The sequence below is a fragment of the Marmota monax genome, unplaced genomic scaffold, assembly GCF_021218885.2.
Source record: "Marmota monax isolate L192 unplaced genomic scaffold, Marmota_monax_Labrador192_F-V1.1 WCK01_AAM20220418_F8-fsc00087, whole genome shotgun sequence".
NCBI lineage: Eukaryota > Metazoa > Chordata > Mammalia > Rodentia > Sciuridae > Marmota > Marmota monax.
This window is the reverse complement of record NW_026693476.1, coordinates 2,689,007-2,708,134: the sequence shown is the minus strand read 5'-3', so window position 1 is coordinate 2,708,134 and position 19,128 is coordinate 2,689,007. Positions and strand designations below refer to the sequence as shown.

General features: G+C 44.0%; 1 protein-coding gene across 1 annotated transcript in view; it reads left to right on the top strand.

The window, feature by feature from the left end:
• Positions 1-19,128, top strand: part of Ptgfrn (prostaglandin F2 receptor inhibitor) — a 73,047-nt gene that overhangs the window by 39,819 nt on the left and 14,100 nt on the right. Inside the window, exons 5-6 of the mRNA XM_046458297.2 lie at positions 12,110-12,535; positions 16,832-17,251. Coding sequence (XP_046314253.1) covers positions 12,110-12,535; positions 16,832-17,251 — 846 coding nt within the window. The remainder of the gene's footprint in view (positions 1-12,109; positions 12,536-16,831; positions 17,252-19,128) is intronic.

Here is a 19,128-nt window from a genome sequence, read left to right as displayed (position 1 = left end):
ATAACTTTGATTATTAGGAGGCAAAACACATCTTTCAAGGACAGAGAATGATTTCCTCCTTTGTCTGTTACCAAACATTTTCCTGCCATGACATGCCACTCACTCCTGGCTCTTCTTCTCTGCATGGAAATCTTCTGTGAGAGGACTGCTGTGTTCACTGTCTGTCTGTCCTTAATAAGCCTTTATTTGGCAAAGGTGGGGGATTGGCAAGTGGGGACAGAGGGGGCAGGGAGAAAGGTAATAAGAGAGTAAGCAGAAAGGACAATCCAATTGCAATTGTGACTAGGCAGGGTGTTAGTCATCCCTGTTAACAAAGTGAGCCTTTGATATTGGGAAAGTAAAAGCAGCAAGGTTTATCTGGTGAGCTTTTTATTCCTGCCGTCTGAGCCTTGTGTGAGAGACTCACTATGAAGTACTGAACTGGAACAATGTTGGCCCAGCTAGAACTCTCCTTAGCAACCTTCAAAATAAAACAGATGTTGTCAGCACCAAAAGAAGATTTTTCATCTCTGGAGCTGAATTTGTCTCGTAGCTCTGATCCTCAGTGCATTGTGTGGCGCTGTCAAATTCCAGCGCCGCCTTTCCCTATCCCCTCCCCCTCCAATTTCTGAGTCCCAGCTCCAGGATTTTTTTTTTTTCCGAAAGTGCTGCGTGCACTCCAATTTGAGGGTTTCTTTGAAGTACTCACGTATTGATCCCGGCATGCCCCGGGGGAGGTGCAGAGACTGTCAGACATCAGGAAAGGAGCTCTGGGAGAGGTGGGCTCTTTTAACTGGAAGGGATTTGTTGGTGGCTCTGTTCTCCAGAGAGCAAGAAGAAATAAAGAGACTAAATTGTGGAAAAGGTTCAGTTATTATCCTAAGGATCCTGTCGTCTGCTTTCCTGCGGAGTGCCGGCACCATTGTCGTGAAAATCATCAGCGTGCTTCTCCCTGACTGATGCTAATGCATATGGAACCCTGTGCCTTTCCTCACTTTACGCAGAATAGGCACTCGATAAATATTGGCTGATTGGCTGGATAAGCAAATCATCCAGGACCAGCACATGGATAATGTTAAAATACGTGCACAGGTAAACCAGAATTGCAAACAGTTTTGCTTAAGTCAGAGTATTCAGGGATATTTGCACACAGATGAACCTACTAGGAGTGTTAAGTGGTATATATTAAAAAAAAAAAAAAAAAAAAAAAAACTTCATTCTTTTCCTTTCTTTTTTCCTTCTTCTTCCCTGTGCCTGTGACTCATACCCTTGCAGCTGCTTGGACACTTGTCAGGAGACGAGCTGGGCATGAGTACAGCAGCAGACATTTAGTCAGGATCTCCACACTGGGTTCTCTGCCCAGAAAGAGATGTGCCTGACCTCACCCTACATGGTTATCTCTAGAAATGTAACATGTGTGTATGTGCATGTGCCTTCCATGCCAGATGCAACTTGGGGCCTGCATGAGGTAACAGGGAAGTGAGCCCCCTGCCCCCAAAAGCAGGAAGACAGGTGACCTGCCAGGTATGTAGGTCATCTTAGGTTATATGACTGTGGAATGTTGTCACAGAAGCATTCTTAAGAAAGCTGGATCCCCAGCTTTGTCATGTGGCAAACTTGAGTTTTGTTGATACGTACACAAAACTCCATGTTGCCACTTAACAGATCCAGAATTATAATTTCCATTGATTGAGCAATTATTTAGTACTGTGGACCAGACATGTACTAAAGGACTTCATAGGCATTAAATGTTTAATCCCATAACAATCCCATGAGTCAGGTACCACTCCCTATCCCTGTCTGAAAATCACTATTTTTTTCATTTTGCCTATGATTTTGAGGGTCAGGGGTTAGGGAGGGACTCAGTGGGGTCCATCTCTAATACAGTGATGACAGCTGGGGCACTTAGGACTTCGGGCTGCCTTCTAGGTAACTTTGTTGTAGAAGTGACACCACAATCCTGGGCCTCTCTCCTCATATACATCTCTCCACAGGGCTTGGGCTTCTCGCAGCTCCATCTTCTCAGAGTAGGTCACATTTCTTATGTGGTGGATACCTTCTAAGAAGCAGGAGATGGAAGTTACTAGACCACTTAAATGCAAAGTCTCCGACTAGAACATTACAGGCTCTGCTTTCTTCTATGGGTCAAGTCATGCCAATTTCAAAGGGATATAAGAGACCTCCTAAAAGGGAGGGTAACAAAAGATCTCCTTACAGCCATCTTTGGAAAATAGAATCTACCATGGTGGAGAACACTTGCTTTTCCCCTCTCTCTCTCTCTCTCTCTCTCTGTTTCAAAAAAGATGCTGGGGATGGCTTAAAATTATGGCCCAAGGTCAAGTCTGTTCTAAGTATGGTCACCTTTGGCCTTGGGGACCTGCTTCACTTGAGAACATCAGAGCATTGGCTTCTAGAAGCTGGGTAGTCGTTGTTCTCCTTTGCTCAGCATTGGAGTGCTGAGGTCAGTGAGTGCGTGCAACTGGTCGGGGTCTTCTCGAGTTCTGTTGTGCCAGCTGGGAAGACACCAGGGCACTAGTGGGAATGGTCTGGCATCTCAAGGAGCAGGTGATCACGGTGATTTTTTTTTTTTTTAAGTGAGAAACTCCTCTTTTACTTAGGATTTATGTCTTACTTCAGAGGGGGAAAAGGTTTAAGTTGGCTTACAGAGTGAAACACAAAGCAGGAGACATAAAAATAAAACCAAGATCAAAAGGAGTGGGGAAAAATATCTGAGAATAGGTATTGCAAGGTGGTTGGGGCGAATTCATTATTGAATTTGCCTCTGAAGTTTTGAAGAGTTGAGACAAAAAGAGATGTGATTGTACAGTTCTCTTCTGAGGAAGGAAAACATAAACTCCTTCAGAGAGACAGACTTTTTCTTGGCCCTGAATTTATCATGTGCTTTTTCATTTCAGGGAGCATTGGGTAACATTATGGACAGTGCTTTCAACTGTTCTTTTTTAAAAAAGGCCCTAAATGATTATTTAAATGGATTTTTTTTATGTCCACCCTCTATAAAAGCTGAGGGCATAAATCCTAAGTGTGTGAAGGAGTTTCTGTAAGAAGCTGAATTACCGTGGGGGACAAATGTTGCTTTGTGTTGATCCAATTTAGTGTATAGCTGAAACTTAGGGAGCCTAGCAGAATGGCTAGTTAATCTGCACATTAAGCCATCTCTCTCTGCTATCAGATGTCTTAAATGAGCCTTTGGCAGGAGTTGGATACTAATCAGTTCATGGTTGAGCTCTCTGCCCCAAGTACCATGCTTCTTTGGTGTTAATTGGAGAGGGTTCCAGGGCTTTGGATACAAGAGCCGGAGGAGGCAGAGCTTGAGTTCTGCTATTCAGTCTTAAGAACCTGATTTGCATTCTTCCCCACTGGAGGACCGGCCCCTATTCCAGCAGAGCGCCAGCGAGGAAGGTAATTATTTTCTTCTTTAGAAGGAGCTTTTAATCTGCTAAGTACTTGGTAGAAACTTTGGAGTTCTGTGCCATCTATAAGGAATAATATTTAGATCTGTGCAGCTTTTTAGATGGACTGTTATTAGCTGTCTGCTCAGGATTATCCCTGGAGGACAGAAGAACATGTGGCCAAGTTTTGGAGCCAGGGAGACCTGTTGAGTCCCACTTTACCATCTTCTAGGTGTGTTGTCTCCAGGGTGTTGCTTAACATGTCCAAGGTTTGGTTTTCTTGGTTTAATGGGATGATGCATTTTAAGTGAGAAGCACAGTAACTAGCACTTAAGTGCTGTAGTGATGATGATTTATTACTGTTGGAGAGTCCTTCCCCACCAAATTCTTAACCAGTTGGGATGCAGGAATGCCTCTTAGGGCCTGGAGAAGCCCCACCTAAAGGAACTAGGATGTATGTGTCCTGGAAACAGCTGCTCCTGAGAGGAGCTAGGGAACATAGGTTGAGCTGGCCACCTCCAGCCCTTTCCTGAGTCTTACTTTGGGTGTGGGACATTAGTGTTCCATTCAAATTATAGTTGTTGTTGTTGTTTTTTAATTGTTCCCAAATGTCTCATGCTAAATGCATCCCCATGATAATGGTGCTGCTAAGCTGCAGTGAAGCGCCCTCCCCCCCAACAATATTTTCTTATTTATAGCCATTTCTATTTAAATGTTGGAGAATATTTAATTGTTATAAAAGCAATGATTTGGGTAACTCTTTGACCATACACTTTGCTGCCTCTAAAGTACTTCCCATTTCAAGTAAATCACGAGCAGAGACAGGGGATTCCTCCTGTTTTCTCTAACTCACATATCCAGCCTGTTGTTCTCATTAGCGGTATCAAAGTAACTGAGTGTCAGAGCGGGTAACATAGTCCCATGACACACAGGATTAGAACTTCCACTGACATGACACTCCTCTGGTCTGGGAAGTAGCAAGCTTTGAGAAGGCACTGATAACCTCACCTGGGTGCGGAATGAACGTGTGCAATTTGCTCATAGTGGGAGCCTCTCCTGTCATTCTGCTCTCACACACTGTGCACATCCTTATCTCCTGACTTAACTCTTCCAGGCTTCATTTTTGCTTGTTTTGTTTTTCATTTGGAAGTGTATATGAAAATAATTGTCATAGGAAACAGGATTGTTATAAAGATTTATCAAAAATGCAAGGGAAGTACATAGCATGGTGTCTGGCACATAGACAGCCCTCCTGAGGCCAGATGTTAACAGTATTGTTGTAAAGTGGGGAAAGTGACCCAAGCCTTATAGAAACGTGAGAGTAAAGAGAGGAAATCTATGTGAAAAACCTCAGGTCATATTCCTGAACACAGTAGGCACAAAATATTTTTTTATTCTAATTTGTTACATATGACAGTGGAATGCATTACAATTCTTATTACACATACAGAGCACAATTTTTCATATCTCTGGTTGTATACAAAGTATATTCACATCATTTGTGTCTTCATACATGTACTTTGGATGATGATGTCCATCTCATTTCACCATCATTTTTAACCCCATGCCCCCTGCCTTCCCCTCCCACCCCTCTGCCCTATCTGGAGTTCGTCAATGCTCTCCCTCCCTACCCCATTATGAATCAGCCTCCTTATATCAGAGAAAACATTTGGCATTTGGTTGTTTTGGGATTGGCTAACTTCACTGAGCATTATCTTCTCCAATTCCATCCATTTACTTGCAAATACCATGATTTTATTCTCTTTTATTGCTGAGTAATATTCCACTATGTATATATACCACATTTTTTTAATCCATTCGTCTACCGAAGGGCATTTAAGTTGGTTCCACAATTTAGCTATTGTGAATTGTGCTGCTATAAAAATTCATGTGGCTGTGTCCCTGTAATATGCTGTTTTTTAAGTTCTTTGAGTATAGACTGAGGAGAGGGATAGCTGGGTCAAATGGTGGTTCCATTCCAAGTTTTCCAAGGAAATCTCTATAACTGCTTTCCATATTGGCTGCACCAATTTGCAGTCCCACCAACAGTGTGTAAGTGTGCGTTTTTCCCCACATCCTCACCAACATTTACTGTTGTTTGTATTCTTAATAGCTGCCATTCTGACTGGAGTGAGATGAAATCTTAGAGTAGTTTTTATTTACATTTCTCCAGTTGCTAGAGATGGTTAACATTTTTTCATATATTTGTTGATTGATTGTATATCCTCTTCTGAGAAGTGTCTCTTCAGGTCTTTGGTCCATTTATTGATTGAGTTATTTGGTTTTTTAGTGTTTAGCTTTTTGAGTTCTTTATATACCCTAGAGATTAGTGCTCTATCTGATGTGTGAGGGGTAAAGATTTGTTCCCAAGATGTAGACTCTCTGAGATTCACCTCACTGATTGTTTCTAAGAAGCTTTTTAGTTTGAATCCATTCCATTTATTGATTCTTGATTTTAATTCATGCGCTATAGGAGTCTTATTAAGGAAGTTGGGGCTTTGGGAATCAACTTAATGAAAGAGGTGAAAGACCTATATAATGAAAACTACAGAACCCTAAAGAAAGAAATCAAATAAGATCTTAGAAGATGGAAGGATCTACCTTGCTCTTGGATAGGCAGAAGTAATATTATCAAAATGACCATACTCCCAAAAGTATTATATAGATTTCATTTAATTCCCATCAAAATCCCAATGGCATTCCTCATAGAAATAGAAAAAGTAGTCATGAAATTCATCTGGAAAAATAAGAGACCCACAATAGCTAAAGCAATCCTTAGCAAGAAGAGTGAAGCAGGTGGCATCACTATACCAGACCTTAAACTATACTACAGAGCAATAGTAACAAAAACCGCATGGTATTGGCACCAAAACAGACTGGTCGACCAATGGTACCGAATAGAGGACACAGAGACTAACCCACAAAATATTTGATTTACCAATTAGTCAATGATTCCGAAAGCTTTTCATTGTTTTGAAAGTCATAACAAAGGAGTTTAATGACTGCCTCTCCCCCACCTCTGAATCTGCCCCCCGCAAGTTGGGGATCAAACCCAGACTTTGAATACACTGGACAAGCACTGTGCCACCACTCTACATCTTAAGCCCTGACCAATATTATTTGTATAAGTCTTCTGGACAGGATCACCATGGAGTCTATAGCTTCAGGGATGGTGTGTATATGAGCAGACACCATCCTGGTATCCAGATTAGCAAGCAGATCCCCTTTCTTGGAATATTGGTGACATCACTCTTGGATTGGCCTCAGTGTTCTGCAAAAGGTCTATCTGTGTGGATTGTTGTTTGTTTTTAACTTTTAAAAACAGAAATTTACAAATGTTCATACTGGGAGTAATAACCACCGGCTTGAACAGCTATCAATATTTTGCTGATCTTATTTCATCTGTCTTCCCTCCCATGGATACACACACACACACATACACTCACACACACACACTTTTTTTTTTAATCTGCAAGAGCAGAAAACATATCCCAGACATCGTATCATTTTACCGTTAAATACCTCAGCATGCATCTTAACTGATAAGCATTTTTAAAACATAACCACCATTGCGTTCTGTGCTGATTTCTTGATGAGATCAAACAGAATGTGGCAGTAATCAGTGGTGAAATGCTTGTGCCCAGAATGAGCATTTTTATGCAAAATATTAAAATTAGTTCAATTCAGCAAGTATGTTAATACCTTTGATGTACAAGGCATGGCACGCATTGCACGTGCAGATGAATAACATGGGTTGTCCCTGGAAAGAGTCCTACGGAAGGTTCATGAGACGCCCATACAAATGACTGAAGTTCAAGGTAGTGTTGAAGTAAACTCCTTGGAGAGTGGGGAGCCTGGCAGGTGGCAGGATCTGTGTGAACACTCGCTGAATAAGAAGTAGAGGTGTGATGTGCGAGCTAGTTCAAAGGAGGCACCCTGTTAGGGAGGAGGGGCTGCACAGAAAGGCTTGTGCAGAGGGGCCTTGGGAAAGGCAGAGTCTTGGCAAGCCGATTTTGAAACTGTAAAACAGCATGAAAGGACGGTCTCTGCACATGCACCAGAACAATAAAAGAAATAAGACGCCACCCATACTCCTGCCATTCTGACAGGGTGGGTAGAATCCTGTGTTCTGTAGCGGTGTTGGCCTAAAGTTACCGGCAAGGCTGGTAGATAGTTCAAACAAAACTGCACCTCGTTAAGTTCACCAGCCGCAAGTCACGCATTTCTATCTTTGCGTTAAAGCTGAGGCCTTTTGGGAGGAGAATGAGGAGGCCGGCCACTAAAGTCAGTGATATTTTTCTGTGTTGAGACGCTGAGGTTGCTCTGAGCAGACGCATACGTTCTGCCACTCCCCCGTGCTCTCATTTTCTGAATTTGGGTTTGTGGGATTTAAACAGATCCATTTCAGGGCAGAGGATGGAACTGAATGGGAGAATCCATTCAGTCATTTCTTCAGCAACCTACTGAGCAGGTGTTCCAGGTGCTGAGGCAAAGGGAACAGTGGGAAGGCAGCAGAAAAACTGGAAGCTTTCGACTCACCGGGGTACACTGAGAGGCGCTATCAGAATGGAGTTGCAAAGGCGGTACCCCGCGGCTTGGGTTCACAGGTTCACGTGGAGAAGGGCCTAGAGTGCCAGGCCAGGACAGAGTTCTTGACCCTGTGGGTGAGAGGAGAAACCCAGGAGGGATCGGGCAGGCGTGTCGGCCTGGAGGTGGCGCTGGGAGGCTATTGACAGTCTGGGCTGGAGGCAGTGAGGGCCCAGATCGGGGTGTCCATGGTGAAGCTTTGTGAAACGCTACCAGGCATCAGGCCTGGGAATGGGAGCCGTGGAAGAGACCAAGGTCGCAGAGTGTGTAAGACGTAGGAACCCTCGAAGCCGAGAGGTGGAAGGGACGAGGGAGAGGTGGAGATGGCACATATTTCAAGCTGGGGGAGCAGGAGCCTGAGGAGGGGAATGTCGTAGAGAGAACCGTCGTTGGAAGGTTGGAAGGAGCTGGCTGTGCTTGTCTGGGTGCGGTTTTCACTGGGTGTTTGTGTATGGGCAGAGGAGGATGAGGAGGGAGGTGGATTAGGTTGTGAATGTGCTGCACTTGAGACGCCATGGAGACAGCTGGCAGGATGCCTGGGACTGAGCTACGAGCTCTGTGCCAGTGTGTGTGGGTCTGGAGCTAAGGAAGAGTCGGGGCCAGAGCAGGGGGCCAGCTGGGTTCTCATACGTGGGTGAGTGAGCTTTGGGGAAGCGGGGGGTGGAGGCGGAGGAGGAAGACAAGGAGGAGAGAGCAGCTCTGGTGGACCTTGTCCATGTGTTCCTGTTGTGACCACTAATAGCTCAGGCATGTCGCTTCTTTTCTAACATCTTTTTTTTTTAATTGATAAATTAAAGTTGTGTATGTTTGTGGTATACAGAATGGTTGTGTTAATATGTATTTCTGTTGTGGAATAGCGAAGTTAATCTAATTAACATACCTATTACCCGACGTGCCTTTTTTTGTGGTAAAAACATTGACAGTCTATTCCCTCAGCAGTTTTCAAGTACCTACATCCAGTCCATTGTCAACTGTAGTCAATACGTTGTACAGTTGACCTCCTGAATAATTCCTCCTATTTAACAGAAGTTGTGTGTCCTTTGACCAACATCCACCCTTCCTGACCCCAGCCTCTGGTTACCATTTTGTTCTTTGCTTCTATGAATTTGACCTTTTTCTAGGTTCCACAGAACAGTGAGATCATGCTGTCTTTGTCTTTCTGTGCCCAGCTTGTATCACTTAATGTGGTGCCTTCCCGATTTGTCCATGTTGTTGTGAATAAGAGATTTCCTACTTTTTTATGGCTGAATAGTATTCTGATGTGTGCATGTGTACCACATTGACTTTATCTACTCATCCACTGACGGACACCTTGGGTGATTCCCCCTCTTGGCCCTTGTGAATAGTGCCTCAGTGAACACCTTTGGTCTTTCGTCATAATTTTAGCAGCCTTCAAAAAGGTGTCACTTTGGAAGAATATGCCCAGGGCTGTAAGTCCACCATGAAAAAATGGAAGGGCTTATTATTCAAGAGTGTATTATCTACTAGGGGACAGAAGAGAAGCCCCCAGGCAGCATCGTGGCATTTTAAACTCATGGGTCGTTGAAGCTGAAGTGAGGTCCCCGTGGGAAGATATCTTCTGAGTCACGTTCCCCGTGGCGGTGATTTATCAGTGCCATTTCTGGCACAGCATTTAGTGTTTCTTCAAATCACAGTGTTGGTCAGTGGAACTTAGAAAACACAGAGTTTGGAAGATAATAAGTTTGGTTCATCTGAGAGATGAGGGTTTTCTTGGAAGGTGGTGGGAAGCGGGTAAGCCTGGGTCCGAGTCTGCCTGCTTTGAGTTATGTGGGCAAGCCGTTAACTTTTTAAAAGTTTCCTCTTCTCAGATATGAAATGGAAATCATGACTAGCATTTTTATGACTATTTTAACTCTCAATCCTCATATTAAGATCATGAGGTATAGTTACTGTTGTTACTTATCCCCGTTTGCACAGAGAAGTTAAGTAATCTACCCAAGGCTACACTCCATATCAGTGGCAGGGCTGGGATTTGAACAGTCTGCACCAGACCCTGACCCTCCCCACTGCTCTGTACTGCCTCGTTGTAGTCAGGTTAATGGGTGACATGCAGGAGGGTCCTCCTTGTGGTACTTGATATGGACTTGAGGTTCCCTAAGTTGTCGCAGATGGTTGATGTGGCCGGGCTCCGGGTTGGCCTTGACAGGCCTAAGGGGTGTGATCTTGCTGTCTGCACAGCCAGTTTGAATCTGCCCTTTTCACAATAGATGAGCTGGGTTGACCTGGTCTACATTTGGGTCTGCATCCAGAATTTAACATGAGCAGGCAGATGTCTGAGACCTTGAAGTGGGTGGGGGGGGTGGGGTTCGAGCATTCTTGTCCTTGCATGTGATGGTACACATACGTAGTCAGTTGTTGCTAGGGAGGCCTGCTGTGTGTCCCCTGCCTGCGAGCCAGGACACACCCCAGCGAGGTGGCCCCAGACAGCACCCTTGCCTGTGCAGGAGGAGGCATATAGTTCGGTATTTCTCCACAGCCACCGCCTCGCAGTAGGATGTATTCCCATGCCAGGCAGAGGCCAGGGGCCCTGTTGGCCTGACTTTCTACAGCCGCGTCCATCCTCACTCACAATTAAATGCTTGCAAAGATGACATTTGAGGGAATTAGGATTTTGAGTTCTTTCCATTTCCTGGCCCAGTGAATCATTCTTGGAGAAGTCATGATGTTATAAATTTCATTAGAAGTGTAAATCACAGAAGAACAGTTCCTTGACCTCAGCAGTTTATAATCTGTATGAGTCATAAATAAAAGCAATGTTAAATAAAACCAAACTGATGAAGGCAGGCAAAGGCAGGGTGGGCAAAGGGGAAGTTCTGCTCAGGCAGAATTGTCTTTCTCCCAGAGGGCAGAGTGCTACCAAATAAAAATGATTTTTTTTTTAAAAAGAAACCTTCGCATTAAAGCAGCAAACATATATTGAGTGCCTACTGTACACAAGGGTGTATTTGGAGCTTGAGAATGAGACTCTCAAGCAAAGAGGAATCATGGTATGGATAACTGATATGCAAGTGTACAGCATGGGGTCACAGAGAAATTGTCACCCCTGAGGTCTTGGGACCTGGGTGACAGTGAAGAATGAGTGGAAGTGTGCAGGCATCTGAAACAGGGCTCCACAGTGGTGTGAGAACCTTGGTGATCAGGGATTCCACAGGAGGAGGATGGGGAGAAAGAGAGGCTACAAAGGGGTTCCAGAACCAGTTCCTGGGCAGGTGTGGAGGAGGCTTGGGGTCAACGAGGACAGAAGTGTGGAGGTGCCAAATAGATACACCAAGGCAGCAAACATCAGAGGAAGGAGGGATTCTTTTTCTATAAGTGAAACCCAACAGGACCGTGGCAGAGTCAGGGGACAGGCCAGCAGCACTAGCTTTCCTCCCACCCTCTGTTGGAATCTGAGCAGGGAAGCGGTTGGTCACAGGGGAGCCGGGTCACAGTCAGAAGGTTGCAGGGTTGGCAGAGTTGTAGGGTGAGTTTCGTGTGACGGCAGCAAGAACATCCCGTGGGGAGTTTGAGGGTGGGGGTGTCTATTGACTGAATACAGAGCCAGCAGAAAAGTCAGGAGCAGCAAAGAGAAGTCAGGACCATGCAGGGGAATGGCACCCTGAGAGCCTGGAATTCAGGGCATGGCCGAGGATGGCAGGGGCTGAGCCATGGTGGGCCTAGAGTTCCGGAACTTGTCTGGGACAGAGTTTCCCAGTACTGCTCCAGTGGGGGCTTTGGAGGCTGTGGGCTTGCACAGCCTTCGAGAGACAGTCTTGGTCAAGTGTGGACACTGAGCTTCTTATGAGATCTTTAGGTTTTAACCTCCTGGAGAGGCAGCTGACCCCACTCCTATTGAAAGGTTAGGGTTCTGATGGAGGACGTTTGACTACCTGGTCTTGGGAGTTTTCTTGGGGAAATATAAGAGGAAGTATTTTGCAAGTTTTGTAAACATACTCTTAGAGGCACCTTCTCATCCAATCACAGACCGATAGCCAGTAGGGGACACATTCATAGCCAGTAGGGGACACGATTTAATTTTCTTATTCTGAGTACTTGTCTCATTCCTTAATGCTGATTCTTGGTATGTGGCCCTAATTTTTATGTTTTCCCCCCGTGGCCTCTCTCCTGTTCAGAACCAGACTATCAGGTATATCTGAACGCCTCAAAGGTCCCTGGGTTTTCAGATGAGCCCACGGAACTGGAATGCCGGGTAGTGGACTTGAAGAATGCAGAGGCCAACATCCGTTTCACAGTGTCCTGGTACTACAGAATGAATCGGCGCAGTGATGACGTGGTGACCAGCGAGCTGCTGGCGGTCATGGACGGGGACTGGACGCTACGATATGGAGAGAGAAGCAAGCAACGGGCCCAGGACGGAGAGTTTATTTTTTCTAAGGAGCACACGGACACATTCAATTTCCGGATCCAAAGGACTACAGAGGAAGACAGAGGCAATTATTACTGTGTTGTGTCTGCCTGGACTAAACAGCGGAATAACAGCTGGGTGAAGAGCAAGGACATCTTCTCCAAACCTGTCAACATATTTTGGGTATCAGAAGGTAGAGTGTTATTCTGTTTATCATTCATTTTTGTTTTGTTTCTGTTTAAGGAGTGCATTTTCAGATGTACTCAGCCTGCAGATTACACGAGGAATCTGTGCCTGTTCACTGGGGACCCATAATCACCACGTGACCCCTACACCCTCTTTGGGCTCACTGCTGCCCCATAGAGGGCCCTCTGCAACTTGCTGTCTTTAACAAAATCTCCTGCTTCCTGATCCTCAAGTGTGAGTGTTCCTTTCCCCTTCTGCCTTCTTCCACTTAGCATTACCAGCTCACTCTCTGAGGACACTGTTGCCTCTGGAGCTCTCCTACGGTGGCATTTCTTCCCACACTGCTCAGATCACTGGGCCTAGAGGTGGGGCGGGCACCTCCCTTCTCCTCCCTGCAGCTTCCAGACCATTTTCTCTCGGCCCTTGGAATATCTAGCTTTGACTCTCATGGCTGTTGCTCATTGACTCCTGGGTCTTCTGCTCCTTTGTTGGAAATGCTAGCTGCAGTTGCATAGCTGCTCTATTGCTGCTCCTATCAGGAGAACTTCACTACAAATCACCCTTGTAGCTTTAAAGAAAATGCTGAGCATGGTGCCCACCAGAAACCCCGTTTCAGCTGGTGGGAAATAAATGCAATCTGGACGCTGGAATTTGGCTTCTCATGTGTGGCCAGGTTGAGAAGCCTAACGTGGGTAATCCTCTTACCCTGAGCCCCTCGTCCTCTCTCTAGGCATCGTGTCTCCTAGCCTATTGTGGTCCTTCCCCCCTGTATGCTCCTTAGACTGGCTCACTTCTGATAACTGAAACCCCTCATAGTCTCAGTCTCAAGCATCGTGTTCTCCTAACGTGTCTTCTGTGTTTCTAGATCACTTCTGCCGGCACTCAGAAAACAGCCCTTCAACCTACAGGGACCAATGATCGGCTCCTCTTCCTTCACTCCTACTGTGCCTTCACTTCCTTCTTAGCTAGGATGACTGTTGGCTTGGGGTAGCCCAAAGTCACTTTAGCACACTCTATCATCTTAGATGCGTCTGGGGTGGTAGGTGGGGATAGGTTATGTGATCACCTGTTGTTACCTGGGCTAAAGTCTCAGTCACATCACTCCCTTGTGTACATCCTGAACTCTCTCTAGGAGTTTCCCCTCTCTAGGTCTGCCTTATGTTCTAACCATACGACAGCCCAGTTCAAGGCCATCTCTCTGCTGCTTGCTGACCTATGTCTGTAGAGTTTAGTGTGGGTAGAGAAGAACATTCAAACAATGCTGACTGGCCTGCCTTTAAATCTGGGATCACTTATGTCAAGTGGGTCCTCAACACTGCCTGGGAATCATTCTGCATTTCCTAAATCTGTTTACTTCCCCACTCTCCTAAATGATTATTGCATTCCACCTTTTCTCTCTGCTCACTTCCTTCTCCACCTCTCTATCAGCTACTGGTTTTGTTTCTTCTTTCTCTTAAAAAAAAAAAATTAAATAAAGATTCCCCCGTGCTCTACCCTAGCACCTGAGCCTATGATATTCAGCCTCACACTCTCTGTGACTTTAATAGTTCTCTCTTCTCTGAACCTCTCTATTGGCCTGAAAACATGCTGTCAGATCTCCTTCAAGGTGGTGGGGGAGCTAAACTAATCCCGATCCCTCTTCTTCCTCCATCTTTCTGTTCCCTACAACCCTTACCTGCCTATTACTCTGTTTCTTTCTATAGCCGCGCACAGCATTGAATTTTTCTATTTGGGATGTTTCCAAATTCACTCCTCCCATTCTCTTTGGTGTCTGTTCTAATCAGGCTTTTCCCTCTGTTTCACTTACAAGATTACCAGGGATCCACATATTGCAAAATCTACCTGTCAGTTATGTTGCTGAAGTTGGCAGGATTTAACACAGGTGATTGCTCCTCCAACCTCCCTGAATGCTTCCTCAGCCTTCTTTGCTGGCGTCTGTTCCTTTTTCTACTCCCCAAACATTATGCAACTTCAGGACACTGTCCTCAGACTTTTATTTAATGTGCCCCCTTGATAGTCTGTTTTCATCTCATGAATTCTAATACTTAGACACCAGTGACTTCCAGTTTTACATTCCTACTCCGGAGATCTTTCCAGAACTCCAGATTCAATTTTTTTTTAAATCTTTTTTTTTTTTTTTTTGTAGTTGTAGATGGGCAGAATGCCTTTATTTTATTTGTTTATTTTTATGTGGTGCTGAGGATCGAACCCAGTGCCTCACACATGCTAGGCAAGTGCTCTACCACTGAGCCACAACCCCAGCTCCTCCAGATCCAGTATTATGTTGCCTTCTGTCCACCTCTAGTTATCTAATGGGTATCTCAAACCTCTGTTCAAAGCAGAGATCCAGTCTCTGCTGACCCTTTTCTCTCAGCCTTCCCCAGCCTGTTCGAGCTAGCTAGCACCATTGTTCTAATTGTTTCATCCAAAACCTTCATCCTTCACTCCTCATTTTTTTTTTTTTGGTGGAGGGTGGTTCTGAGTATTGAACCAAGGGCCTTGTGCATGTTGGACAAGTGCTCTACTGCTGACTGCACCCCCAAACTCCAACTCTTCATTCTCAAAATCGTCTTAGGATCTAACCACTTCACTTGTACCCGGGAGTCGTCCTCTCTTGCTGTGTTCTGTCACCAGCTCCCTAACTGGTCTCCTCACTCAGCCCTTACCCATGCCCTTAAGATGCAAGTCAGACCATGAAGCTCTTGGACTCTGCACCATCACAGGCTCCCGATTGCAGGGCAAAACCCCGAATCCTTTCACTGGCCTTTGGTGCCATGTGCTGTTGCCATTGGCCTCATGTAACTCCCCCATGCCCACAGCACGCCAGCCCTCTGCCCTCCTGCGGCTCCCCACAGGGCCAGCCAGGCTCCCTCCGTATAGCTTCCCACGTGCTCTTCCTCTGCACAGAAAGCTTTTCCTCAGGTGGGTATGAGGCTCGGTCCCTTACCTCCTTCAGGTCCTTATTTCAAATGTTACCTTTTCTCTGCATCTGCTGGCTGACACACACAACCCACATGCAAAAAAAAAAAATACCCTCTTCTCTGTTTTGCTTCTTAAATTATCACCCTCTAACTGTACCATGTATTTCAGTTATTCATTTTGTTTGTCTCCTTCCTCCAGTGTAGAGGGAAGGATTTCTGTATGTTTATGCACTGTTGTCTTCCCAGGGCCTGGAATGTGGGAGACTGAATGAGCAAACAGACAGGACAATCAAGAAAGAGTGTGGGCTGGCGTTGTAGCTCAGTGGTAAAGCACTTGCCTGGCGTGTGTGAAGCACTGGGTTCGATCCTCAGCATCACATAAGAACAAATAAATAAAAATAAAGGTATTAAGAAAGAGTGTGGGTGATCCAACAGGATCTCAGAAATTAGTGATTCTGGAAAGACAATGTAACATTCATATTCTGCTAATAGGTTTTGAGGAACAAGTATTCCAAAGAACCCAACCTAAAACTCTAAGAACCAGACAGATTATAAGATTAATAATTGTGTTAAAGGATAAAAAGAATGGGTCTAATTCATTTATTCACCCATTCAGCAAATATTTAAGTACCTTCCAAGTGCCTGATGCTGTGCCATTATAATAGATGAATTCTAATGTGTATATGCGTAGGGATTATTGTTTTGACACAGAAGCAGAGAGAACACACTTAAACCTAACATTAGTGTAGCCATAGACACTGGCTCAGACTGTTAAAGTAGCACCTCTGAAATTAAAGTGTAAACCAGGTGGAAGTGATTAGATCTACAAGTGCGTATGCTCCTGTCATTTAGTAATCTATCTGGTCTGTAGCGTTAGCATTATAGGGATAAACAGGGAGAAGCCATTTTTCCCTGCTGTCCTCCTCCACACAGCTAGCTCAGCTAGGGGGTGCTTCTCTGTGCTCAGCAGATGCTCAGGGGAGGAGAAGTGAATGGTGTAGCCAGGAGTCTGGCCAGGATTTCTAGTCCTCCCCAGCTCACTAAGAGTGAATTCCATTGTGCATCTTTGGGTCACTTTAGCTCCCTGGCTTTTCTCTCTTGGTGAACATCTTAAGGACTTGAAGTTCCTCCAAACCAAATTCTCACCATCCATTACCTGTACAGTTCCACCCATTCAGTCATTTCAAACTGCTGCTTCCACTGTGCTGGTTTTCAGCCGGGTCACGGTTACACTTGATTTTCTTTCTGAGTTTTCCAATTTTCATAAGTGCCTTTGTGTGGCAGTTTGCAAATAAATTCCCATTTCCTTGATGTTTTGCTTTTAGATGCATATCCATTTTAACTGATCCTGTTGGAAATCACCTTCTGGTGCTTCATTCCAGATTCCGTGCTCGTGGTGAAGGCGAGGCAGCCAAAACCCTTCTTTGCTGCCGGGAATACGTTTGAGATGACTTGCAAGGTGTCGGCCAAGAATATTAAGTCTCCACGCTATTCTGTACTCATCACAGCCGAGAAGCCTGTTGGGGACCTCTCCAGTCCCAACGAAACCAAGTACATCATCTCCCTGGACCAGGATTCTGTAGTGAAGCTGGAGAATTGGACAGATGCATCGCGGGTGGATGGAGTTGTGTTAGAGAAAGTGCAAGAGGATGAATTTCGATATCGAATGTACCAAACTCAGGTCTCAGATGCAGGACTGTACCGCTGCATGGTGACAGCCTGGTCTCCTGTTGGGGGCAGCCTATGGCGAGAAGCAGCAACCAGTCTCTCCAATCCTATTGAGATAGACTTCCAAACCTCAGGTGAGCAGGGAATTCTGTGGAATCAAAGATTGAACTAGAAGAGGATTTTTATCAAATGTCCTTTTTTTAAAAACAAAACAAAACAAAAAAAAAACAGCTTTATTGAAATAGAATTCAATAAATTTACCAATTTAAAGTTCATAACTCAGTGGCCTTTCATGTGTTCACAGGATTGTATAGCCATCACCACAATCAATTTTAAAATGTTTTCATGACATTCAAAAGAAACCCTGACCCTTAACCAATATCCTCCAATTCTGCCTCTCTTTTCCCATGTCACGTTCTCTAGTAACCAATAATCTACTTTCTGTCTATATAGATTTCCCTATTCTGGACATCTCAAATAGTGGAATATATTATGTGACCTTCATGTCTCTGAGCATTTTTCTAGGATCATATATATTGTTGCATGTATCAGTACTTTTACATGTATATATATATATATATATATATATATATATATATATATACTAGGACACTTTTCCACAGAGCTATATCCCCAGCCCTTTTATCTTTTTTTACTTTGAGACAGAGTTTTGCTAAGTTGCTTAGGGCCTTACTAAGTGGCTGTGGCTAGCCTCAAACTTACAATCCTCCCGAGCCACTGGGATTACAGGTGTGCACCACTGTGCCCAGCTCAGTACTTACTTCATTTTTCTGACTGAATATTGCATTGTATGGACATGTCACCTTTGTTTATCCTTTCATCACCTGATGGATGACATTTGGCTGTTTCCAGTTCCTGATTATTATAAGCAATGCTGCTATAAATATTCACATTTTTTTGCAAATGTGAGTTTTTATTTCTGTTCTCATTTAAAAACAAAAACAAAACAAACAAATAATAATAATAATAAACCTAGCTACTTGATATTCTTTAGGAAACATGGTGGGGAATAAAAGAAGAGGAGGGGACTAAGCCTGTAGGGATGTTAAGTGACTTGCTGAAAGTGGAAGATCCAGATCCAGGACCCCAGTCTTCACCAGTTGCATGGCATTTTGTGCTTAGGGCCCTCTTGGAATGAAGGTTGTGACTTCTTTTCTCAGTCCAGCTAATCAGAGCAGTGTTTCCATATGATTCTGCATCTTATTCCTCACCTGGCTTTTGGATTGGAGAAAAGATTTCCTACAATTAGTCAAGTTATCAGAGCTGCTGTGGTCTGGTCAAATGTATCTGCCCAACTCATTTTGTTAAGAACAATTGTTAATTGTATTTATCTGTGGGAAAGTTAATTCAGACAAGAACATTTTCACATCTATTCTGAAGTGATTTTGTCTTTGGTAACTGGAATACTGTTATGCAGTAAGGTAGAAGGATCCTCTTTTGTTGATAGCATAGATATAGGTGCCCATTCTAAAAGGGAGATTTTTCTTTCCCATCTAAGTAATTCATGAAGATCCTCTGACAGATCTGTGTGTGTGTTTCAGCAGGAAGGTGATTTAAAAGTTTTAAATCCCAGTTTTATTTAGAGTATCAATGTGAAGGATTATCATTTGTGAGTTTTAGACTGAACATTTTTATTAACTCTGCTCTGGGTTCCAGTTAGAAATTTCTGTCTGTGTAAATTCATGTTCATCTATAAAAATTCAGGCATTTAAGTGAATCACCATAACAAATCCAAGATGTTTGTTGAATTAAATTATTTGTATTTACTTTACAGGTAAGCTATACTCCCATAAAGCATGTTATCTATATTGTATTATTTTAACCTTTTATGGTGTTAGAGAAATAATCTTCTAGCATCTCTTAACTTTTAAATTAATAAAACATAAATATTGATTTAAACTCTGAGATTTGTAAGGAATAGCTAAGACACAAGCCTCTCTTATTGTGTATTTGCTTGTTTGTTTACAATACCCACGTTATAAGATGAAAT